At 41.1% G+C, this 26022-nt stretch overlaps 1 protein-coding gene across 1 annotated transcript in view; it reads left to right on the top strand.

Annotated features, from left to right (window-relative positions):
• Window positions 1–15901: 15901 nt before the first annotated feature.
• Window positions 15902–26022, top strand: part of LOC140493876 (uncharacterized) — a 172247-nt gene continuing 162126 nt past the window's right edge. The window contains exons 1-2 of the mRNA XM_072592870.1: window positions 15902–15980; window positions 19569–19646. Coding sequence (XP_072448971.1) covers window positions 15902–15980; window positions 19569–19646 — 157 coding nt within the window. The remainder of the gene's footprint in view (window positions 15981–19568; window positions 19647–26022) is intronic.

Below are 26022 nucleotides of genomic sequence, written 5' to 3'. Positions count from 1 at the left end.
CAGAGGTGCAAATGAATGAAATATCTCATGACCACTTTCCTCCTTTCCATTTATTGCATCAAATCTATAAAATAACAAATTCCTCTCTGCTCTACTGCTACATTGTTTTTATGATTTCCATCTGAGAAACGCTTTCAGATGTTCCCAACATCTGCTGCAGTCCCCTTCTAGAAATGCAGGTTTACTTTAAAACATGAAGATTCGTGATAGCCAAAACAATGTGTAAATTAGCCTCACATGAACTTGCTGAATATGCAACCTCTCACTATGACATTTATAGCTGACTGAACACCACAATCATAGACATAAGTTAGGTGACATTGTAGATAGTATAGATGATTGCGCAAAATTACAAATGGATATTAATAATCGAGGAGAATGGAACTTTAAAATATCATAAACAGGTCCATCTCTGTGGTGCAATTGTTAAGCGTGTTCGGCTATTAAACGCAAGATTAGTAATTCAAAACCGCCCAGAGCCGAAGGGCTTCCGTATTGGGTTGGCACAGTGGCTCAGTGGTTAGCACTGCTGCCTCCCTGCGCTAGGGATCTGGGTTTGATTCCAGCCCCAGGCAGCTATCTGTGTGGAGTTTGCACATTCTCCCGTGTCTGTCTGGGTTTTCTTTAGGTGCTCCAGTTTCCTCCTACAATCCAAAGATGTGCTGCTTAGGTGAATTGGCCATGCTAAATTGCCCATTGTGTTCAGGGATGTGTAGGTTAAGTGCACTAGTCAGAGGTAAATGTGGAGTAATAGGGTAGGGGAATTGATCTGGGTGGGTTACTCTTCGAAGGGTCGATGTGGATTTGTTGGGCCAAATGGCCTGTTTCCACACTGTAGGAACTCTATGATTCTAATAGAATGCTGACCTTTATATCTAGAGGACTGTAGTATAAGAAATTATGATTCAGCTATACAAAACCCTTGTCAGACCTCACTTGGTGTACTGTGAGCAGATTTGGCCACCACATCTTAGGAAAGATATAAAGGGGCAACATGGTGGCTTAGTGGATAGCACTGCTGCTTCACAGTACCAGAGACCCAGGTTAATTTCCACCTTCAGAAAACTGTATGGAATTTGCATATTCTCCCTGTGTCTGCATGGGTTTCCTCCAGGTGCTCTGTTTTACTCCCACAGTCCAGGGATGTGCAGGCTAGGTGATAGCCATGGGAATTGCAGGATTACAAGGATATGATAGGGTAGGGATGATGGGTCTGGGAAGGATGCTGTTTTGATGGTTAGTGTGGGCTGAATGAGCTGAATAGCATGTTTCCACACTGTAGGGATTCTTATTGGCTTGGAGGACCTTTCTCTTCTTCCTATCAAAGGGAACAAAGTTCACATTTACCCACATTATGCTCCATTTGCCAATTATTTACCCACTCACCTATCTATCCCCATTTCAGACTTCTCAAGTTCTCTTCACAAATCATCTGCCTAGATATCTATATCCTGAAAATTTAGCAATCACACATTTTGTCCTGTCACCCAAGTCATTGATATTGATTGTAAATAGATGGGCCAGTCGGACTGATTCTTCTGATACTCTACTTTTGCCAACCTGAACCTACCCATAAGTGCCTATTCTGTTTCCTACTGGATAACCAATTCTCAATCACTGCTCATATGTTACCCCCTACCCCATGAGCTCAAATCCAGTGAATCCCAGCACAAACTGGAGGGACAACATCTCATCTTCAGACTGGCACTTTACAACCTTCTGGACTTAATATTGAGTTCAGCACCTTCATTCCCACTCCTTCCTTTTCTTTTGGCTTTACTTGTTGCATTCTGTCACTAGCCTTACTCCCCTGTCCTAACTCCAATGGGCAGCACGGTGGCACAGTGGTTAGCTCTGCTGCCTCACAGCGCCAGAGACCTGGGTTCAATTCTGTGTGGAGTTTGCACATTTCACCCCCCCCCCCCCCCCCCCCCCAACCCCGTGTCTGCATGGGTTTCCTCTGGGTGCTCTGGTTTCCTCCCACAGTCCAACAATAAGGTTAGGTGAATTGGCCATGCTAAATTGCCCATAGTGTTAGGGGAATGGGTCTGGGTGGGTTGCTCTTTGGCGGGTCGGTGTGGACTTGTTGGGCCGAAGGGCCTGTTTCCACACTGTAAGTAATCTAATCTAATTTAATCTATTTGTTCTTTCCTGTTTGGCAGTTAGACACACCATTGTTCTGTCATTCTCACATTCTGACCACTTAATCTGCACTATCGACAGCCTCTCTCCCCAATACTCCACCTCCCGCACCTTCACAATTGCATAAATGCTGAGCTTTCTACACATCATGTCAACTCTGATGAAGAGTCTTCTAGACTCAAAATGTTAGCTTGCTGTCCCTCCATGGATGCTGCCTGACTTGCTGTGATTTTCCATCATTTTTTTTGTTTTAAATACAGGTTCCAGCACCTGCAGTAATTTGCTTCTAGTTAGAGCTTGAGAAATGAAGATATGCTGAATTTTACTCTGGGAACACTTCAGGTGGTCTTTCTGGCTGACTTTGAGAGTGAGAACTTTGAGAGCTAGCTACATCTCAGCAATGATAAGGGTAGTCTGGCTTAGCTGGCAGGAAAAGGAGCTGGTGGAGTGGCTTGGGTTGCATTTTTCACTTAGGACCAAGGCCAGACATCCAGAAATGTGACATTGCTCCAACTGCTACACAGAAAAACAGAATCCATGAGATATTTGACATAAAAAACTCCTTCTCAATACTGGTTGCAAGACTATAGCTTTAGAAACTTGTATGACATCAGTATGTACTGTCATGGAAGTGGTTAAAGCTGAGACTCCAGCAACCTGGCAGCTCTTTTGTCATGGGCCTTTATATACACATGCATTTGTTTCTATTCATGATAGACTGTAGAGAAGGCAAAGCCAAGTACTATCTTTAGACTTGGCTTCTTTATAAATGTTATTGCATTTTAAGACTACATACAACAATACACGGTATTCAGAGACATGCCAGTTTCAAATCTTCCTGTTACATTGTTGAAAGATTATTCCATGAGCTCCACTGCTTCATGCTAGTCTACCCCACATGCTCCTGTTTTTTCCTATGCCCATACTGTGCCATTTGTGCCTAGTGGGAGTGACATCGTGACGCCATCGCAAAGTTGCTCAAAGATCCCAAAGCACTGATTCACGCCCCTTCCCCAAGCTTTGTCCCCATCATAAATATTGATTAACAATTACATAGATTCTCATATAACTTCAACATTTACTGTACAATTTTTCCTGTATCTCCCACCCCTCCCTAAGTATTTGACATGCTTCATTTGTGTTTGTAGGTTCGTCAGGGTGTTCTCTGACAAGATAAGTTCAGAAGTCACATGGCACCAGGTTATAGTCCAATAGGTTTATTTGAAATCACAAGCTTTCAGAGCACTGTTCCTTCATCACTAACTTCATCTGAAAGCTTTTGATTTCAAATAAACCTGTTGGACTATAACCTGGTGTCATGTGACATCTGACCTTGTCCACCCCAGTCCAACACTGTCATCTACAAATTATGACAGGATACAGAGATATTTGAAGCAAAGTTGGTATTCTTTCTTTTTCTCTGCTGGTTTCTGTTACATCAGCAATGTTAAATCACAAGGGTCTTGTATTCATATAACTGTAGAATTGTATAGAGAAGTTGGATTGTTTCTTCTCTGTCATTAACATCTGGAACCACACTTATGATAAGGTTCTGTAGCATTAGATTGCTTAGAATTTTGTATTGATGTTGTCACATATTGCATATTTTCTAGCAGAGAGGATCCAGTTAAATATATTATATATTTAACTAGTTAATACCATCTGCAGAATGTCCTGCATTAAATGGAACTTTTTACTGTATAATATTTCTTGAACAATTTTCTAAACTCAATAATCACTATTCTAGAGTTAGATCCTCCTTTGATTGAAGAAGTGCAGTGACTGATCACAGTTGCTCCCATTTTCCACTAACTGTACTGTCACGTCTTATCTGCACACGCACAGTGCAAAGCTTTCCAGTCATGAATAATTACAAAGTTAGATAGTTATTGCCAGCTGAGTCAGAGTACTGGTGAGGATCTTGAAGTGGAAAAGATCTTGCTGCATGGGTTGTGTGAATAGAAATAACTCCTTTCAAGTCTGGAATATGCTATCTAAATCTCAACAGCCACAACATCAAAAAATAAATCAGAACCATTTATCTTATTTTTGTCAGTGAAGACAGTTTCCACAGAAAAGTGACAGTTCAGTAGAAAGACATCTGTGAACAGAACTGAAAACTTCTTAAGAGCTGCAGCACATGTTGAACTCCATGGAAGTCTGGGAAAAGGCTGTAGCATTAAAACATCCAGAAAAGCCTCTTGTGATTTGGGCTTCCAATGTGGCAGATACTAAAGGTTCAGTAGAACAGAAGACGTTCTGTTACAGATCATAGAATAGTACAATATGAAATAACGTACCCTGTACTGATTTATTAAATGTAAGATTTAATCAGACCCATTACTCTACCCTTTCTCCATAGGCTTGCAAAGTTCTTTACATAAATATTTATTTGAAAGGCATTTTTGAATCTCCTTCCTCCACTGATTTTTTAAAAAATCTTCCCTGAATTAGAATAATCTGGATACTGACCCTTCTGCAACTGGGAGTACTTACTATTTCTTTATATCTATCAAAACCATTTAAACGTTTGGCCACATCTATAAAATCTCCTTTAACCTTCTCAACTACAAGAAGAACAAATGCAGCAACTCCGATCTCTAAGAATGACTTAAATCCAGTATTCCTGGTACAATTCCATCCCCTCTGCAGTCTGCCTAAGGCCTTGATTTCCTTCCTAAAGTGGGATTACAAACCCATAGACTCCTTCAGTTACCTTGGCTATACTCTGATATATCCTCCTTTTAGGTAAAAACAATGACTGCAGATGCTGGAAACCAGATTCTGGATTAGTGGTGCTGGAAGAGCACAGCAGTTCAGGCAGCATCCAAGGAGCTTCGAAACCGACGTTTTGGGCAAAAGCCCTTCATCAGGAATAAAGGCAGTGAGCCTGAAAAGTGGAGAGATAAGCTAGAGGAGGGTGGGGGTGGGGAGAGAGTAGCATAGAGTACAATGGGTGAGTGGGGGAGGGGATGAAGGTGATAGGTTGGAGGCGGGGGGAGGGTAGAGCGGATAGGTGGAAAAGAAGACAGGCAGGTAGGACAAGTCATGGGGACAGTGCTGAGCTGGAAGTTTGGAACTGGGGTGATATTCTCCTTTTCCTGAACTGAGGATTTACACTCTCACCATACGGCACTATGCTGTGTCCAACCTGTTTCTCAGATTTCTGACCTCACTCTTTCCCCTTCTTCACAGAACAACATAAGGTTTTCCTTGTCCTCACTTTCCAGAGAGGGACCATTCCTTCTGGTGACTTGCTGATCCACTAATTACTCCCAATATTTCCTTACATGCACCCCCATGGCACCTTGCAATCACAGCTTTACTTCCTTCTTCCTCACAGTTCAAGGTCCCAAACACATCATCCAGATGAAATAGTGATTTACTTAAACTTATTTCAATCTAGCCTACTGTATTCACTGCTCACAATGGTCTCCATTATATTGGCAAGACCAAATAGATACATACGCTGACATCTTTACTTTGTTCATAATAATGACACTAAACTTCTAGTTTATTCCATTTCAATCCACTATCTTGCTCTCATATTAACTTTTGTGTCTTAGACCAGCTTTGTGCTCCAGCCAGGCCTAATACAAACTTATTTTTTACTTAGGCACCTCATTTTTCAATTAGGCACTCACTTGACAACCTTCAGGTGTCAACATTGACTTCAGCAATTTCAGAGCATGGGCATTGGTCTCATTTGGTTCTGCCACCTTTTCACCCATTCCCATCACTTGTTTTGATGGATTTGCTCTCACCTAAACTGGCTTATTTTCTACTATTCACATCTATTAGCATTTATTTTGCATTTATATCATTCCTCTATTACCATCAGCACTCCTTTGTCATTTGTTCTGGGCACCCTCCCCCTCTGTTCCACTAGCTCCTTACCCCCTTTGTCAATGGTGTTAAAAATGTCTTTTTCTAGCTCACTTCAGATCTGAAGGAGAGCCTTTTGTACTTGAAACATTAACTTTCTCACTCCACAGGCCTGTTGAGTTTCTGTAAAACTTCCTGTTTTTATTTTGATCTCTAGTATCTACTTTACTATGCTTTTGAGTATTCCATGTGTTCTTTAAATAACCATCTCAATTTTTCAGAACTTTTTCAAAGATTTATGTATGCATATCCCCAAGTCTCTATGTTACTCCATCCTGCACCAGTAATTCTCAATTGCATCCAGCCATTTGGGAATGTCCTCAATTGTTCCATTCTTATCCATCTCATTGTAGCCAAAGAAATCACTTGCAACAGCTCCCTTACTGCTCCCAAACTGTTACCTCTGCTGCCCCCTCCAAAAGATTCATCCTTGATCATTGAACATTTACCATCTATGCTGCCCCATGGCAACATTATGCAAAGGGTTAGCTTTAGTTTCAGATGTAAAATAAAATTGTCAGTCTGGCGAAGCTACAAAACAAGAATATTTCAATGTCAAACAGTAGTGGCAGTAGGCGACGGATAGACAAACATTTGGTCCAACTCATCCATGCCGACCAGACATCCCAAATAAATCTAGTCACATTTCCAGCATTTGGCCCATATCCCTCTAAATCCTTCCTGTTCATATACTCATCCAGATATCTTTTAAATGTTGTAATTATATCAGTCTTCACCACTTCCTCTGGAATCTAATTCCAAACATGCACTACTAACTATGTGAAAAAGTTGCCCATGAGATCCCTTTTAAATATTACCCCTCTCACCTTAAACCTATGCCCTCTAGTTCTGGACTCCCCACCCCTGGGAAAAGAACTTGTCTATTTAACCTATTCTTGCCCCTCATAATTATATGGACCTTTATAAGGTCATCCCTCAACCTCCGACACTCCAGAGCCCCAGTATATTCAGCCTCTCCCTACAGCTCAAACGCTCCAACACTGGCAACATCCTTGTAAATCTTTTCTGAACACTTTCAAGTTTCACAACATTCAACTGCACACAGTTTTCTGACAGTAGCCTAACCAATGTCCTGTACAGCCACAACATGACCTCCCAACTCAATGTAGTGATCAATAAGGGCAAGCCTTCTTCACGATCCTATCCACCTGTGATTCCACTTTCAAGGAATTACGAACCTACATTCCAAGGTCTCTTTGTTCAGCAACATTCCCCAGGACCTTAGCATTAAGTGTATAAATTCTGCCTTGATTTGCCTTTCCAAAATGCAACACCTCACACTTAACTAAAGTGAACTCCGTCTGCCACTCCTTCGTCCATTGGTCCATCTGATCAATATAGAGTCAGAGAATCATAGAGATGTATAGCATGGAAACAGATCCTTTGGTCCAACTTGTCCATGCCGACCAGGTATCCCAACCCAATATAGTCCCATCTGCCAGCACCTGGCCCATATCCGTCCAACCCCTTCCTATTCATATTCCCATCCAGATGCCATTTAAATGTTGCAATTGTACCATCCACCATTTCCTCTGGTAACTCATTCCATACACATACCACCCTCTGCATGAAAACGTTGCCCCTTAGGTCTCTTTTATATCTTTCCCCTCTCACCCTAAACCTATGCTCTCTATGTGTAGACTTCCCCACCCCAGGGAAAAGACTTTGTCTATTTATCCTATCCGTGCCCCTCATGATTTATAAACCTCTATAAGGTCACCTCTCAGTCTCCGACGGTCCAGGGAAAACAGCCCCAGCCTGTTCAGCCTCTCCCTATAGCTCACATCCTTCAACCCTGGCAACATACTTGTAAATCTTTTCTGAACCCTTTCATATTTCACAACATCTTTCCAATAAAAAGGTGACCAGAATTGCATGCAATATTCCAACAGTGGCCGAACCAATGCCCTGTATAGCTGCAACATGACCTCCCAACTCCTGTACTCAATACTCTGACCAATAAAGGAAAGCATATCAAATGCCTTCTTCACTATCCTATCTACCTGCGACTCCACTTTCATGGAGCTATGAACCAGCACTTCAAGGTCTCGTTGTTCAGCAACACTCCCTATGACCTTACCATTAAGTGTATAAGTGCTACTAAGATTTGCTTTCCCAAAATGCAACACCTCACATTTATCTAAATTAAACTCCAACTGCCACTTCTCAGCCCATTGGCCCATCTGATCAAGATCCTGTTGTAATCTGAGGGAACCTTTCTCGCTGTCCACATCTCCAATATTGGTGTCATCTGTAAACTTACTAACTACACCTCTTATGCTCACATCCAAATCATTTATATAAATGATTAAAAATAGTGAACCCAGCACTGATTCTTGTGTGACTCCACTAGTCACAGGCCTCCAGTCTAAAAAACAACCTTCCATCACTCCACCCTCTGTTTTCTATCTTTGAGCCAGTTCTTTATCCAAATGACTAGTTCTCCCTGTATTCCATGAGGTCTAACTTGCTAACTAGTCTCCCATGGGGAACCTTGTCAAATGCTTTACTGAAGTCCATATAGATCACATCTACCACTCCGCTCTCATCAATCCTCTTTGTTACTTCTTCAAAAAACTCAATCTAGTTTGTGAGACATGATTTCCCATGCACAAACCCATGTTGACTACCCCGAATCAGTCCTTGCCTTTCTAAATACATGTACATTGTGTCCCTCAGGATTCCCTCCAACAACTTGCCAACCACCGATGTCAGGCTCACTGGTCTATCGTTCCCTCGCTTGTCCTTACCACCTTTCTTAAATGGTAGCACCACATTAGCCAACCTCCAGTCTTCCAGCACCTCACCTGTTACTATTGATGATACAAATATCTCAGTAAGAGGCCCAGTAATCACTTCCCTCGCATCGCACAGAGTTCTAGGGTACACCTGATCAGGTCCTGGGGATTTATCTACCTTTATGTTTCAAGATATTCAGCACTTCTTTCTGTGTAATATGGACATTTTTCAATATGTCACCATCTAATTCCCTACATTTTCTTCCAAGTCCTTTTCCACAGTAAATACTGATGCAAAATACTTGTTTAGTATCTCCCCCATCTCCTCACAAAGGCCACCTTGCTGATCATTGAGGGGCCCTATTCTCTCTCTAGTTATCCTTTTGTTCATCATGTGTTTGTAAAATCCATTTGGATTCTCCTTAACTCGATTTGCCAAATCTACTTCAGGTCCCCTTTTTGCCCTCCTGATTTCTCTTTTAAGTGTACTCCTACTGCCTTATAATTTTTAAGGAATCACTCGATCTCTCCTGAGTATACCTGACATATGCTTCCTTCTTTTTATTAACCAAACCCTCAATTTCTTTAGTCATCCAGCATTCCCTACACCTACCAGCCTTTCCTTTCACCCTCAAAGGAATATTCTTTCTCTGGACTCTCATTATCTCATTTTGAAAGCTTCCTATTTTCCAGCTATCCCTTTACCTGCGAACATCTGTCCCCAATCAGCTTTTGAAAGTTCTTGCCTAATACCGTCAAAATTGACCTTTCTCCAATTTAGAACTTCAACCTTTAGATCTGGTCTATCTTTTTCCATCACTATTTTAAAACTAATAGAATTATGGTTGCTGGCTCCAAAGTGCTCCCCCACTGACACCTCAGTCACCTGCCCTGCCTTATTTCCCAAGAGTAGGTCAAGTTTTGCACCTTCTCTAGTAGGTACATCCACATACTGAATCAGAAAACTTTCTTGTCCACACTGAACAAATTCCTCTCCATCTAAACCCTTAACACCATGGCAGTCCCAGTCTATGTTTGGAAAGTTAAAATCCCCTACCATAACCACCCTATTATTCTTACAGATAGCTGAGATCTCCTTCCAAATTTGTTTCTCACTTTCCCTCTGACAATTAAAGGGTCTATAATACAATCCCAGTAAGGTGATCATCCCTTTCTTATTTTTCAGTTCCACCCAAATAACTTCCCTGAATGTATTTCCGGGAATATCGTCCCTCAGCACAGCTGTAATGCTATCCCTTATCAAAACGCCACTCCCCCTCCTCTCTTGCCTCCCTTCTGTCTTTCCTGTAGCATTTGTATCCTGGAATATTAAGCTGCCAGTCCTGCCCATCCCTGAGCCATGTTTCTGTAGTTACTATGATATCCCAATCCCATGTTCCTAACCATGCCCTGAGTTCATCTGCCTTCCCTGTTAGGCCCCTTGCATTGAAATAAATGCAGTTTAATTTATTAGTCCTACCTTGTCCCTGCCTGCCCTGACGGTTTGACTTGCCTTTGTTCTCAACTATACCAGTCTCAGATGATTGATCTCTTTCCTCACTACCTCCCTGGGTCTCCTCCCCCCCCCACCCCCCCTTACTAGTTAAATCCTCCCGAGCAGCTCTCGCAAAATCTCCCTGCCAGTATATTAGTCCCCTTCCAATTTAGGTGCAATCCGTCCTTCTTATGCAGGTCACTTCTACCCCAAAAGAGATTCCAATTATCCAAAAATGTGAATCTTTCTCCCATACACCAGCTCCTCAGCCATGCATTCATCTGCTCTGACCTCCTATTCCTGCCCTCACTAGCTTATAACACTTGAGAGTAATCCAGACATTACTACTCTCAAGGATCTCCTTTTTAAGTTCCTGCCTAACTCTCTACAATCTCCCTTCAGAATCTCAATCTTTTCCCTTCCTATGTCATTAGTTCCAATGTGTACAATGACCTCCTGCTAGCCCCTCGTCCCCTTGAGAACATTCTGTACCCTCTCGGAGACATCCTTGATCCTAGCATCAAGGAAGCAACACACCATTTTCATTTTTTTGCTGCTGGCCACAGAAATGTTTGTCTATAGCTTGGATTAGAGAGTCCCCTAATACAATTGATCTCTTGGAACAACATACCCCTTATTATATTAGAGCCAGTCTCAATACCAGAAACCTGGCTGCTCATGCTAGGTTCCCCTGAGAATCCATCACCCCTTACATTTTCCAAAACAGCATACTTGTTTGAAATGGGGATAGCCACAGAAGACTCCTGCACTACCTCCCTACCTCTCTTACCTTTCCTGGAGTTAACCCATCTATGTAACTGTATCTGAGACTTTCCCCCCTTTCCATAACTGCCATCCATCACATTCCCTTGCCCTTGTAAATTCCTCATTGCCTCTAACTGTCTCTCCAACTGATCCATTCGATCTGATAGGATTTGCAACCAAATATATATAGCAGATATAATCCTCAGTAACCTGTAAGCTTCCCCTAAACTCCCACATCTGACAAGAAGACCATGTCACTCTTCTAAAGGTCATTTTTGCTTATTTCAATCTACATACCCAGAAAACAACACCGTCTTATTCATCTACAGCAAAAATGCTTCAGGTTAAATTAATACTTATGGCTTATATTTTAAGTTTAATCAAGAGACATTTCTCAATAAAACATATAGTCAAGAAATAACCACTCTACTCACTACTGCAGATTTACTGTAAGGCCACATTTAAAATATACACTTATCTGTCTCTGTGCTGTGACCTCTCCCAAACTGGTTCCTCCAAGATCAGTTGTGAATTTCACTGTTTGTTAATTTTCCCAGATGCACTCCGATGTCCAGCGATACATGAATTCAAACAGCAAAGGCAGTAACTGTGTAGGTTCACTGCTCTGTCAGTTAGCAATGTAGGTTTCTTTCTCTCTCTCTCTCTCTCTCTCTCTCTCTCTCTCCTGCACTGACCTCACCATGTGTTTCCTTTGTCTGTACCTCTCCCTTTTACAAGTGCTGTTGTTTTGAGGGTGTTTTTCTTCAAATTCCAAAACAATGCAACAGCATATAAAACAGTAATTGCTGCTCCTGGAATTTGAGGAAATCACTTCCAACACCTAAAGTACTTCAAAAAAGGAGCAGCTGTTATCGTCAGAAATTTTTCCCAGCCTCCATCTTGGATTACCCAGAATCCTCTTATCTATCCCATTGTACTCTGAGGTAACCTTCTTTGTCCTGCACTGCACCTCCAATTTTGATGTCATCTGCAAACTTACTAATCATATCTCCTATGTTCACATCCAAAATGTATATATATAAATGACAAAAAGCAGTGGACACAGCACCAATCTTTGTGGCACATCACTGGTCACAGGCCTCCAGCAAAAGCAACCCTCCAACACCACCTTCGAGCCAATTCTGTATCCAAATGGTTAGTTCTTCCTGTAATCCATGTGATCTAACATTGCTAACCAATCTATCATGAAAAACCTTGTTGAATGCCTGACTGAAGTCCATATAGATCACATTCACTCTGCCTTCTTAACCCTTTTCATTACATCTTGATTGAACTCAATTAAGTTAGTGAAACACAATTTCTCACTCACAAAGTCTCATTAGTCCTCGCCTTTTCAAAGCCATGTGAATCCTGTCCCTCTGCACTCCCTCCAACAACTTGCCTACCACTGACATTAGACTCGCCAGTCTATTGTTCCCTGGCTTTTCCTTACCACATTTAATACAGTGGCACTACATTAGCCAACTCAAGTTTTCTGGCACCTCACCTGTGGCTATTGATGATACAAGCATCTCAGCAAAGGGTCCAGAAATTGCTTCCCTAGCTTCCAACAGAGTTCTAGTGTACATCTGATCAGGTCCCAGGGATTTATCCACCTTTATGTATTTTGATGAATAATTAATAAACTAACAAGTGAAGAAGGCTCCAAAAAAACCTTCATCCTTGAAGACGGGGTGCCCAGCATATCAATGCAAAAGATACAGTGACAGTGTTTGCATCTATCTTTAGCCAGAAGTGTTGACCCTTCGTGGCATCCTTCTAAGTACCTCAGAAATACAGATGCCAATCTGAAGCCAGTTCCATTAACTTCACATGATCTGAAGAAACAGCTGAATTTACTGGATAATGGAAAGACTATGGGCCCTGACAACATTACAACAATAGGAATGAAGACTTAAAGACTCCGGGACTTGCTGCATTCTAGCCAACTGGTTCAACACAGCCACAACATTGGCATCTATCCAGTAACGTGGAAAATTATTCAAGTATGTCGTGTCCACAAAAAGTAGGACAAATCCAACCCACCAAATTATGACCTCATTCATCTACTCTTGATCATCAACAAGGTGATGCAAGAAATCACAAACATTGCTACCAAGTGGCATTTGCTCAGAAATGACATGCTCACTGATGCTGAGTTTGAGTTCTGCATGGGCTACTTAGTTACTGAACTCAATCCAGCCTTAATCCAAACCTTGACAAATGAGCTTAACTCCACAAGGGAGGCGAGAGTGAAATCCCTTGGCATCGAAGTAACTTTTAACTAAGTATGACATTAAGGTGGGCTAGCAAAACTGGAGTGAATGAGAATTAGAGGAAAACTCTGCACTGTTTGGAGACATAGCTAAAAGCCATATAGAATCATTGAATTTTACAGTATAGAAGGAGGCTCTTTGACCCATTGTGTCAGTACCAGCTCGCAAAAGAGCTACCCAACTAGTTCCATTCTCTAGGCCAAACTCTAAATTCATCACTTTCAAATACATGTCCAGCGATTTTTTGAAATCTTCTACGGAATTCACCTAAACTACTCTCACAGGCAACAAATTTCAAATCCTAATAACTCTGTAAGTAAAGTAATTTTTGGGAGGTCATGTTACGGCTGTACAGGACATTGGTTATGCCACTGTTGGAATATTGCACGCAATTCTGGTTTCCTTCCTATCGGAAAGATGTTGTGAAACCTGAAAGGGTTCAGAAAAGATTTACAAGGATGTTGCTAGGATATTTGAGCTATAGGGAGAGGCTGAACAGGCTGGGGCTGTTTTCCCTGGAGTGTCGGAGGCTGAGGGGTGACCTTATAGTGGATTACAAAATTATGAGGGGCATGGATAGGATAAATAGACAAAGTTTTTTTCCTTGGGATCAGGGAGTCTAGAACTCGAGGGCATAGGTTTAGGATGAGAGGAGAAAGATTTAAAAGAGACCTACAGGCAACGTTTTCACGCAGAGGGTGGTATGTGTATGGAATGAGCTGCCAGAGGAAGTGGTGGAGGCTGGTACAATTGCAACATTTAAGAGGCATATGGATGGGTATATGAATAGGAAGGGTTTGGAGGGATATGGGTGGGGTGCTGGCAGGTGGGACTAGATTGGGTTGGGATATCTGGTCAGCGTGGACGGGTTGAACTGAATGGTCTATTTCCATGCAGTACACCTCCATGACTCTATGACTCATCTCACTCCTAGCTCTCTTGCTGATAATCTTAAAATTGTGACCCACATGTCAACTAGAGGAAACAGAATATCCTTCTTTACCCTGTCATAATTTTGAATCCTTCAATAAGGCCACGTCTTAATTTCCTCTGCTGTAAAAAGAATAAACTTAATTTCTCTAATCTTTCCTTGTACCTAAATTCCGTCTTTCCTGGTATTGTTCCAGTAAATCTCCTTTGCACACTCTCTAGGGTTTTAACATTTTTCCTTAAATAAGGTATCCAAAACTGAACATGATACTCCAAATGTGGTTTGACCAATAATTTGTAGAAGAGCAGTGTCACATCCTTTCTTTTTGTACTCTATGTCTCTATTTATAAGCCCAAGTGACCTATAAGCCTTATTAACAATTGTTTAAATTTGCCTAGCCACCTTCAGAGAATTATGCACTTGTGCCTCCTATGATCTCCTCAAAATTGTTCCATTGAGCCTGTGTTGTCTCTGCATGTTTCTTCTACCAAAATGCATTAGTTCACATATCTCTGCATTGAAATTCATCTGGCAGGTGCATGCCCATTTGGCCAACTTGCCAATGTCTCTCTGACATCACTCAGTATCATCCTCCCAATTCACTATTGCCCCACCTTAGAATTATCTGCAAATTTAGAGATTTTAACCAAACACCTATTTCTAAATCATTTATATAAATTAGAAAAAAGCAAGAACCCCTACACCCTTTCCTGGGGAATACCACTTTCAACTTGTGTCCAGACTGACAAGTTTCGGTTTCCCTCGCTTTCCTATCTTTTAGCCAATTTCTAATCCCAAATGTCTCTAGTTTTCTAACCAACCTACCTTGTGGCACCATATCAAATGCTTTCTGAAAGTCCAAAAATACTGCATTCACAGCACTACCCTCAACCACTGATTGTGTCACATCATCAAATAACTCAATTAAACTAGTCACATGTGACCTGCTCTCGTCAAAGCCATGTTGACTGTCTAACATTAACTTACTTTTCTCGAACAGTACATTTAATTATTCCATATTACATCCGCCATCAGTTTTCCCACTGTTGCTGTCAAGCTGACAGGTCTGGAGCTAAATTCTGATTGTTGTGATCTTGTTTAGTCATTTGTTGATAAACCATTTACGCTAACTTGCAAAGACACTTATAGCATTTCTATTCATCACAAGATTACTTGCTTTGTTCAATGCTGAACAAATTTTAAGAGCAAGGGAAAATTTGTTACCTAAATATGATGTATTTTGCTGACCCTCTGGAAGGTGTGATGAAGGGTGATCAAATTGGACCTAAATTGCCTCTTACACCAATTATTTTCTTTAATATGCATAATAAGCTGATGACATACTGCTATGGCATCCACATTTTTCTTTTGTAAACTTGTGCACAGTTTTTTTTCTTTCCTACTAAATAAATATACCAGAAATATTGACTCCCATATAGCAAACAATCTGTGTTACAAATTCCACAAATCACATCTCAACACTTTTTTGTAGTTTACACTTTTGTGAAACAAATTTTATCTTATTGAGTTTCGCCCACAAGTGATTCGTAACCTGGAGACTGTGCCAAATTAACTGATATAAAACACTGAATTGCAGGTGAGCAACACCTTATGGGACCTCAGTAGCTCTTACTGAGTTTTGAGTAAAATGCGAACAAGAAGGGATGCATCAATATGGACCCTTATACTGACAATCACATTCCCTTATGGCTCAATCACCTTAGAATGTAAGAATATTCTTTTAATATATTGATTTTTTTGTGAATGAGTTATCTGACTTTACAAGTATTGAATAATTTTAAAAACGTTTTTCAATCTGTGCATTGGAATTTGACGCTTCAGCTGTAGCAAGTCTGTGTTAAATATGAATGACATTGTGATCGCTTTCTATGTTAGTCCAGCTACAAAGGAATATTTACAGTGAGCTTTAAATCCATGGTCAGTTAGAAAATCGATTGCTGATTATTGTATAAAATAGTTAATTGGCAAGTTTCCAATTACTTTCTCGTAATTGTTTAACTCTAATTGTCTTAATTGCTCTGATAATTATTAATGTTAGTGTGGTTGTTTTTAAATGAATAAATTTATTTACAGATACATGAGAATTGCCTCTATTTACATATCTGATTAAATAACAGTCTTCTTTGCAACTCAGTTTTTTTTCCTAACTAAACCTGGCAGGTTCAGGTTTATTGATTTTTATTTTTAGTATGTTACTGTCATAAAAACAGAAAAGGTAACAAGCCAGGCAACATTTATGGAGTGAGAAACTGAGTTAATGCTTTGGATTGATAATCTGTCTCAGAAATAGAAGCTGTGAGAGATGTCCAGCTTTGAAGCAAGAAGTACAATCAAAATGTGCTGGAAATATTCAACAGGTCTGGCAGTATCTTTGGAGAGAGAAATAAAACAATGTTGTAAATCTGACTTTTATTTAGAACTAAGAAAAGTTAGCAATGAAATTGATTTCAACATGTGAGAGAAGGGAGGAAGAAAAGGAAAGGTCTGTGATATCGTGGAGGATGGAAGAGAGACTATGTGAGATCAAAGTTAAAAATCACACAACACTAGGTTATAATCCAACAGGTTTATTTGAAAGCACTAGCTTTCGGAGCGCTGCTCCTTCATCAGGTAGTTTTGAAGCAGGACCATAAGACTCAGAATTTATTTTAAAAGATTCTACAATCCCAGCGTTGTGTGATTTTTAACTTTGTCCTCCCCAGTCCAACACTTGCTCCTCTACATTATGTGAGATTAGAATGTATTGTGCAAAGGGAGTGGCAATGGGACAAGTAAAGAAACGAAAGGTGTGTCCAGAGGAACTGAGAGAGAAAATACCAAGAATAGCTGCTTTTTGAAGGCAAAGGAAAAGTAAGCAAGAAGCAGAAGAGAAAAATACAAGCAGCAAAGGGAAAAAAAACAATATAAGACAGAGGTTACAACCTATAATTGTTGAATACAATGTTGAGTTCAGAAGACTGTGCCCAATCTCAAAATGAGGTTGCATTAAGCCTTATTGGGATGTGCAGGAAGCTCAGGTTTAAAAGCATGTACAAAGCAAAGGGAAAAAGGAGCATGGAAAGAATTAAACAATGTCTACAATATGATACCGAACAGTAGTGAATAAATTACCTCCTCTATCTAATCGCATGTTCAGCATATTGGAAGTTGAATTATTTTTCTTTCTGTATTTTCTGTTTTAACACAATAACAAACCAGATAAAATAAGCGTAATGTATAAGGCCAGAAAGTTAACACCAATATCTAAGTGTATCTTTTCCCATTTTATGGTCTCCATAGGTTTTCCTACTATTGATAGCAACTGATAGGTCTGCGAGCAATATTCTGATTGTTGTGTTCTTTGTTTAGTTATTTGTTGAAGTTTTTGTTTTATTATCTGATCAACTGTTTGTGCTAGCTTGCAAAAACACATTTTTGTTCATCATAAGATTGTTTGCTTTGTTCAATATAGAATGGATTTTAGGAGCAAGGGAAAATTTGATATCTAAATATGATCAGTTTTGCCAACCCTCTGGAAGATGTGATCAAGTATGAAATTTGTACCTAAGTTGCCTCTTATACCAGTTATCTTCTTTAACATGCAAAATAAATTGATGATATACTGCTATTGCATCCATATTTTTCTTTTATAAACTTGTGCATGAATTTTTCTTTCCTACTGAATAAATAAACCAGAAATATTGACTCCCATATAGCAAACAATCTGTGTTACAAATTCCCTAAGTCACATCTCAGCACTGTTCGTAGTTTACTCTTAGAGTAAAACAATTTTATCTTATTGAGTTTTGCCCAGATGGCATTTGTAACCTGGAGACCGTGCCAAATCTTCTGATATAAAACATTGAGCTGAGGTGGCCAATACCTTGTGGGGAGCTCAGTAGCTTAGATTAAGCTTTGAGTAAGATGGGAATATTGAAAATATCAGCAGTCAAGCACAAGGTTTAGCAACAAAAGGAAGATGCATGGCTCAATTTAATTTTGTTGGTTGGGGAAACAATGGGTGAAAGCTGATCAAACTCAGTGCAGTGCTGAGAAGGTGGTGCTGGAAGAGCACAGCAGGTCAGTCAGCATCATGCCTGACCTGCTGCGCTTTTCCAGCATCACACTCTTGACTCTAAGCTCCAATATCTGCAGCACTCACTTTCGCCTAAGTGCAGTACTGGCCAACCCACATAGGTACTCTCAGATTACAGTTGGAGAGTGAGCACTACCTGCTTGGAATTGTCTCATCTGGTATCTTGAGAGTTGGAGAAGAAGGGGAAGGCTTCCAAACATGACTAGGGAGCAGGAGAAAGTGAGGACTGCAGATGCTGGAGATCAGAGTTGAAAATGTGTTGCTGGAAAAGCACAGCAGGTCAAGCAGCATCCAAGGAGCAGGAGAATCGACGTTTTGGGCATAAGTCCTTCTTCAGGAATGGGGAGTGTACAAATTAAAGTAACAGCTGACACAAAAGTATGACTCATAATTCAGCTCCAGTAACAGAGGACTAGAACTGAGAAGGACAGCAGAGACGAAGGAAGGTCTTATCTACCAAAAAATACACAGGTACCTGGACATGTTGGGAAACAATTGTGCTCAAAGTAGGGTTCTCTAGATGGATGACCATTGTTATGGTAATTGTATGACTCTGGTATGTTTGGATTGTGGAAGGAAATGGGAGCATCCAGGGTGAAATCCACACAGACACGGAGAGAATGTGAAAACTCGACACAGATCATCACCCAACGCTGGAATTGAACCTGGGTTCCTGACACTGTGAGGCAGTAGTGCTAATCACTGAGCCACCATGCTGCCCGAGTTGGGCACACATTCGCTCAGGCCGTACTTCATCCACACCTTATGGCTGCCAGTTGGTGGCCAACCCACCCCTTGCAAGAAATGGAACCTGCAACTACTTCTCCCTGAATTTGAATCACAGCTGGAAACACTCTGACATTCATTTCGTAATCCTGAAGTTAACATTAGGTGTTTTAATGTAGAAGTTATAATGATAGGTAATCAGGCGATTTACTAGGTTGTTATCATTTCATTTTATTGATTATTCTAATGGGGTTTAAAATAAAATGATATCTTAAAGTAGGGGACAGTAAATTTAAATGCATATGGTATTGGTTAACAGACAACAAGTTGCAACATTTTAAGAATATAGGAGTGATATATGATTAATAGAGCACTATTTTAATAGCCTAATGGATAAGCATCTTGCCATAATTTTGTAACATGAGATAGTTCATATTATAATATATTTTATGTGGAATTCATCAGTCAATTGTAATTTTGTGTTTGTCTTTAGATGGAACAACAGGACACCTTTTTCTTGACAAGTCAGTGGTTCTACTTCCAGAACTGACATCACCTCAATATTTTACAAGTAAGAAATAAAAAACAGAGAATACTGGAAATAATCTGCACCCTGGTCAGGCAGCATCTAGCGAGTACTGGAAGTTATTTTATCATCTTTTGAGGTAGAATGCAGACATACCTGAAGCACTTATGGAACTGATACAAAACCTGCTTGGTGAAACAGAGTTAACATTTAATTTTGAATTAAGAGGAGTAGTAATTTTTTCACTCAAGGGGCAATGAATCTATGATATTCTTTATTCAACAGAATGGACTCTCCATCACTGGATATATTTAAGGCTGAGATAGTCAGATTTTTGGTCACTCAGAAGGTTAAAGGATGTATGGGAAAATGAGGCTGAGGCAAACAAAATGATTGTATTGAATCATAGAACAGTCTCAAGGACCCGTATGATTTATTTATGTTCCTATTCCTTATGTTGATTTGATCTTTCATCAGAACTGGTAATGCTTGGAGAAGTAACATGATTTCAGCTGAGGGAAAGAGGAGAGGGTAAATAACAAAAGAATTAATGGCGCAAGGCAAACTCTGAAGGTAATGAGAATATAAAGGAACAGAAGATGGGTCCAGAGTAGGTGTAAATGAAAAAGAAAATCACCAGCAACAGCCTGTATCCAAAAACTCAGGTGATGATCTGAAACCTTTGAACTCAATGTCATGTCCAGGAGATTATGAGTCCGCAAGACTGTACAGTGTTTCATTTGAAAATGAGATTCCATTCTGTGAGCTTAAATGAGCTCCAAAGCTTTAATTTAAACAGTGTGGGAAGCCATTGACAAGAAGACCAGCACGTGAGTAGAAGGAAGAATTAAAATGGCAGCCCCCAGAAGTTCAAGGGTATACCTATAAACTGAGCTGAAACGTTTTGGATAATTATGAGCCAATTTCCACTCATCCTTTGCCCCCACATGGCCCATCTCTGACACTTCACTGACTTACTTGACACAGTACCTGGAGGGGTTAGGCATCTTTAACAGGAGTCCACTGATTCTTATCTGGATTTAACTTCCTGAAGCCTCATTTCTTGGAAGGACTTTAATTCACTTTCTTATTTTTGTTGCATCAGTTCCATAACAGTGCTTCAGCTATGTCTTCGTTTTTCCTCAAAGGATGATAAATTGTCTTCCAGTACCTGTAGTTGAGAACCTTATTCATTCCATTTCCTAAATTTTTGCTTTCACCTACTTCCATCACCTTGAGAATCATAATAGGCCCTCACCTTCTATCTTGCCCATGTCTGCTTTTGACGAATTTTGATCCACTTGTTTCACTGCTTTCAGTATGATACAACTAAAGAAACCTTCCTCATCCTTCTCTATCTTTCTCTTCACTGTTCTTTCAGGTTTTTGAAAGGCCCATTTCTTCCTTGAATATCTGGCATGCTCCTCAGTCACCCCCAATATTCCATTTTCACCAGCAAGTGCAGGAAACGCTGCATCAAAGTTACCCAGTGCCTAAGGGTCCAAACAATGATTTAGTATATTGTGTCATTACTGTGCAAAACACCTTCATTCAATTGGAACTTGAGGCCCAAGCAAAAATCTTAACTGCCCTCTGAAATGATCTAGCAAGCCACTAATTTGTATTAACCACTAAAGAAAAGAGTCCAAAGAAAGGAAGGAAACCAGTCTGAGCAAGTGGCATTGACTAAGGCACGGGAAATGAAAACAGAAAACAGAACACAACAAACGTGAATGCAGAATACAGGGCTAGAGGCAGTGGGGTAGAACAGAGGGATCTTGACATCCATGTCCATAGATCCCTCAAAGTTGCCACCCAAGTTGATAGGGTTGTTAAGGAGGTGTATGGTGTGTTGGCTTTCATTAGGAGGTGGATTGAATTTAAGAACCACAAAGTTATGCTGCAGCTCTACAGAGCCCTGGTTAGACCACACTTGGAATATTGTGTTCAGTTCTGGTTACCTCATTATAGGAAGGATGTGGAAGCTTTAGAGAGGGTGAGAGGAGATTTATTAGGATACTGTCTGAACTGGAGGGCAAGTCTTATGAAGAAAGGTTGAGGTGGCTAGGGTTTTTCTCATTGGAGTGAATAAGGATGAGAGAGGACTTGATAGAGATATACAAGAAAAGGAAAGGCATATATAAAATAGATAGTCAGAGGCTTTTTCCCAAACTGGAATTGCCAACACAATTTTAAGGTGATTAGAGGAAGGTTCAGGGGAAATGTCACAGGTAGATTCTTTATACAGAGATAGGTGGGTGTGTGGAACGCACTGCCAGCAGTTGTAGTAGGGTCAGATACATTAGGGACATTTAGGCAACTCTTGGATAGGCACATGGATGATAGTAAAATGAAGGGTAAGTAGGTTAATCTGATCTTAGAGTAGGATGAAAGGTCAGCACAGCATCAAAAGCCAAAGGGCCTATACTGTGGTGTTAATACTGTGACCCTCTAAGGTTCTCCATATTATCATTTATGGGCTAGTGTCATAATTGGAAGAGCTGTCTCATAGATGAGTCAAGCAATACTCACAGTATCATGTTAATATCCTAGACAATGCCATTCCTGGGTATGTGGGAGTGGCAGCATGGTGGTATTCACTTGGAAGTATGTTGTCCTGCACCTACTCAGTTTTTGACTGTATGCAAAGAACAAAGAAAATTACAGCACAGGAACAGGCCCTTTGGCCCTCCAAGCCTGTGCCGATCTGAATCCTTTATCTAAGCCTGTTGCCTCTTTTCTAAGGATCTGTATCCCTTTGCTCCCTGCCCATTCATGTATTTGTCTAGATACATCTTAAATGATGCTGTTGTGCTCACCTCTACCACCTCAGCTGGCAACATGCTCCAGGCACCCACCACCCTCTGCGTAAAGAACTTTCCATGTATGTCACTCGTAAACTTTTCCCCTCTCACCTTGAACTCATGTTCCCATAGTCATTCAGTCCCCAACCCTGGGGAAAAGATTTTTGCTATCCACCCTGTCTGTCGGTCTGTACCTCTCATGATTTTGTAAACCTCAATCAGGTCCCCCCTCAACCTCCACCTTTCTAATGAAAATAATTCTAATCTACTCAACCTCGCCTCATAGCTAGCACCCTCCATACCAGGCAACATCCTGATGAACCTCCTGTGCACCCTCTCCAAAGCATCCACACTCTTTTGATAATGTGGCAACCAGAACTGTATGCAGTTTTCCACATATGGCCAAATCAAAGTCCATAAAACTGTAACATTACCTGCCAACTTTTGTACTCAATACCCTGTCCAATGAAGGAAAACATGCCTTATGCGTCCTTGATCACTCTATTGATGTGCATTGCCACCTTCAAGGTACAATAGACCTGAACACCCAAATCTCTCTGGATATCAATTTTTCTCATGGCTTTACCATTTACTCTTAGTATAGTTCGCTCTTGAATTGGATCTTCCAAAATGCATCACCTCACATTTGCCCGGATTGAACTCCATCTTCCATTTCTCCACTCAACTCTCCAATCTATCTATATTCTGCTGCATTCTCTGACAGTCCCCTTCACGATCTGCTACTCCACCAATCTTAGTGTCATCTGCAAATTTGCGAATCAGACCACCTATACCTTCCTCAAGATCATTTATGTATATCAGAAAAAACAGCAGTCCCAGGACCGATCCCAATGGAACACCACTGGTCACAGTTCTCCATTTTGAGAAACTCCCTTCCACTACTACTCTCTGACTCCTGCTGCCCAGCCAATTCTCTATCCATCTAGCTAGTATACCTGGACCTCACGCGACTTGACCTTCTCTGATTTCCTACCGTGGGGCACCTTATCAAACACCTTACTGATGTCCATGTTTATGACATCTACAGCCCTTCCCTCATCAATCAACTTTTTCACTTCCTCAAAGAATTCTATTCATTTGGTGAGACACGACCTTTCCTGCACAAAACCATGTTGCCTATCAATGATAAGCTCATTTTCTTCCAAATGTAAATAGATCCTTTCCCTCAGTATCTTCTTCAGCAGCTTCCCAACCACTGATGTCAAGCACACCGGTCTTTACTTACCTGGATTATCCTTGCTACTCTTCTTAAACAAGGGTAGCAATTCTCCAACCCTCTGGGACCTCACCCGTGTTCAAGGATGCTGCAGAGATATCTGTTAAGGCCCCAGCTATTTCCTCTCTCACTTCCCTCAGTAACCTGGGATAGATCCTATTCAGACCTGGTGACTTGTCCACCTTAATGCCTTTTAGAATACCCAACACTTCCTCCCTCCTTTGCCAACTTGACCTAGAGGAATCAACATCTATCCCTGACCTCAACATCCACCATATCCCTCTCCTCGGTGAATACCGATGCAAAGTACTCGTTAAGAATCTCACCCATTTTCTCTGACTCCATGCATAACTTTCTTCCTTTGTCCTTGAGTGGGCCAACCCTTTCTTTAGTTACCCTCTTGCTCCTTATATATGAATAAAAGACTTTGGGATTTTCCTTAACCCGGTTTGCGAAAGATATTTCATGACCCCTTTAAGGCCTTGTTTCAGATTCGTCGTACTTTCTATTAGAGATACTATTAGATTACTTACAGTGTGGAAACAGGCCCTTTGGCCCAACAAGTCCACCCAGATCCATTCCCCTACATTTACCCCTTCACCTAACACTATGGGCAATTTAGCATGGCCAATTCACCTACATTTTTGGACTGGGGGAGGAAACCGGAGCACCCAGAGGAAACCCACAGAGACACAGGGAGAATGTGCAAACTCCACACAGTCAGTCGCCTGAGGCGGGAATTGAACCCGGGTCTCTGGCGATGTGAGGCAGCAGTGCTAACCACTGTGCCACCATGCCGTCCACTATTTCCCAATATTCTTCCAAAGCTTCGTCTCTTTTCAGTTGCCTATACCTCATGTATGATACCTTTTCTTAGCTAGTCTCAAAATTTCATGGTTCCCTAATCTTGCCATTTCTATCCTCATTTTCACAGGGACATGAGTGTCCTGCACTCTAATCAATCACTTTTTAAAGGCTTCCACTTATCAAATGGGGATTTACCTTCAAACAGCTGCTCCCAATCCATACGCCCCAGCTCATGCTGAATTTTGTTATAGCTGGCCTTTCCCCAATTTAGCACTCTTCCTAAATTGTGTGTGTGGCATCAAGAAAGCCTAGCAAAACTGGAGTCAGAGAATCAGGAGGAAAACTCTCCACTGACTGGAGTCATACCTAAGGAAGATAGTTTTGGTTGTTGGATATCAGTCATCTCAGCTCCAGGACACCTTTGTCGGAGTTCCTCAGGGTAATGTGCTCAGCACAACAATGTTCAACTGCTTCATCAATTACCTCCCTTCCACTTTAAAGTCAGAAGTGGGGATGTTCACTGATATTGCACAATGTTCTGCATTTGTGACTTACTAGGCATTGAAGCAGTCCATGTCCAAATGCAGCAAGACCTGGATGATATTCAGGTTTGGGCTGACAAATGGAAAGTAGCACAAATTCCAGGCAATGACCATCTCTATTAAGAGAGAATCCAACAGTCACCCCTTGACATTCAGTGACATTAACATTTCTGAATCCCCTATTAGCAACATTCTGAGGTAACCCATGACCATAAACTGAACTAGGCTAGCCATAGTGGGCGGCACGGTGGCACAGTGGTTAGCACTGTTTCTCTCACAGCGCCAGAGACCCAGGTTCAATTCCCGCCTCAGGTGACTGACTGTGTGGAGTTTGCACATTCTCCCAGTGTCTGTGTGGGTTTCCTCCCACAGTCCAAAAATGTGCAGCTCAGCTGAATTGGCCACACTAAATTGCCCATAGTGTTAGGTAAAGGGGTAAATGTAGGGGAATGGGTCTGGGTGGGTTGCGCTTCAGCGGGTTGGCGTGGACTTGTTGGGCCGAAGGGCCTGTTTCCACACTGTAAGTAATCTAATCTAATCATATAAATATAGTTGCTACAAAAGCAGATGAGAGGCTAGGATTCCTGCAGCTAGTAACTCACTACCTGAGTCTCCAAAGGCTGGCTGCCATCTACAAGGCAGCAGTCATTTATGTGGTGGAATGCTCCCCATTTGCCTGGATGAGTGTAGCCCCAGCAGCACTCAAGAAGCTCAATACCAACAGGAACAAATCAGCCCACTTGATTGGCATCATATCCACAAACATTGACTCCCTCCTCCACTGATAGTTCGTAGCAAAGTGTGTATCATCTACAAGGTGCATTGGAGAAAGACTTAGACAGCACTGTCCAAACCTATAACCACTATGATCCAGAAGGACCAGGGAAGAGATACATGGGAATACCACCAACTGCAAGTTCCCCTCTGAGTCACTCAAGATCCTGACTTGGAAAGATATAACTGTTCCTTTCACGCCACTGGATCAAAATCTTGGAATTCCCTTTCTAATGGCAATGTGAGTTGACCTACAG

The sequence above is a fragment of the Chiloscyllium punctatum genome, chromosome 22, assembly GCF_047496795.1.
Source record: "Chiloscyllium punctatum isolate Juve2018m chromosome 22, sChiPun1.3, whole genome shotgun sequence".
Lineage (NCBI taxonomy): Eukaryota > Metazoa > Chordata > Chondrichthyes > Orectolobiformes > Hemiscylliidae > Chiloscyllium > Chiloscyllium punctatum.
Note: the sequence above shows the minus strand (reverse complement) of the source record. Positions and strands in the feature narration are given on the sequence as shown.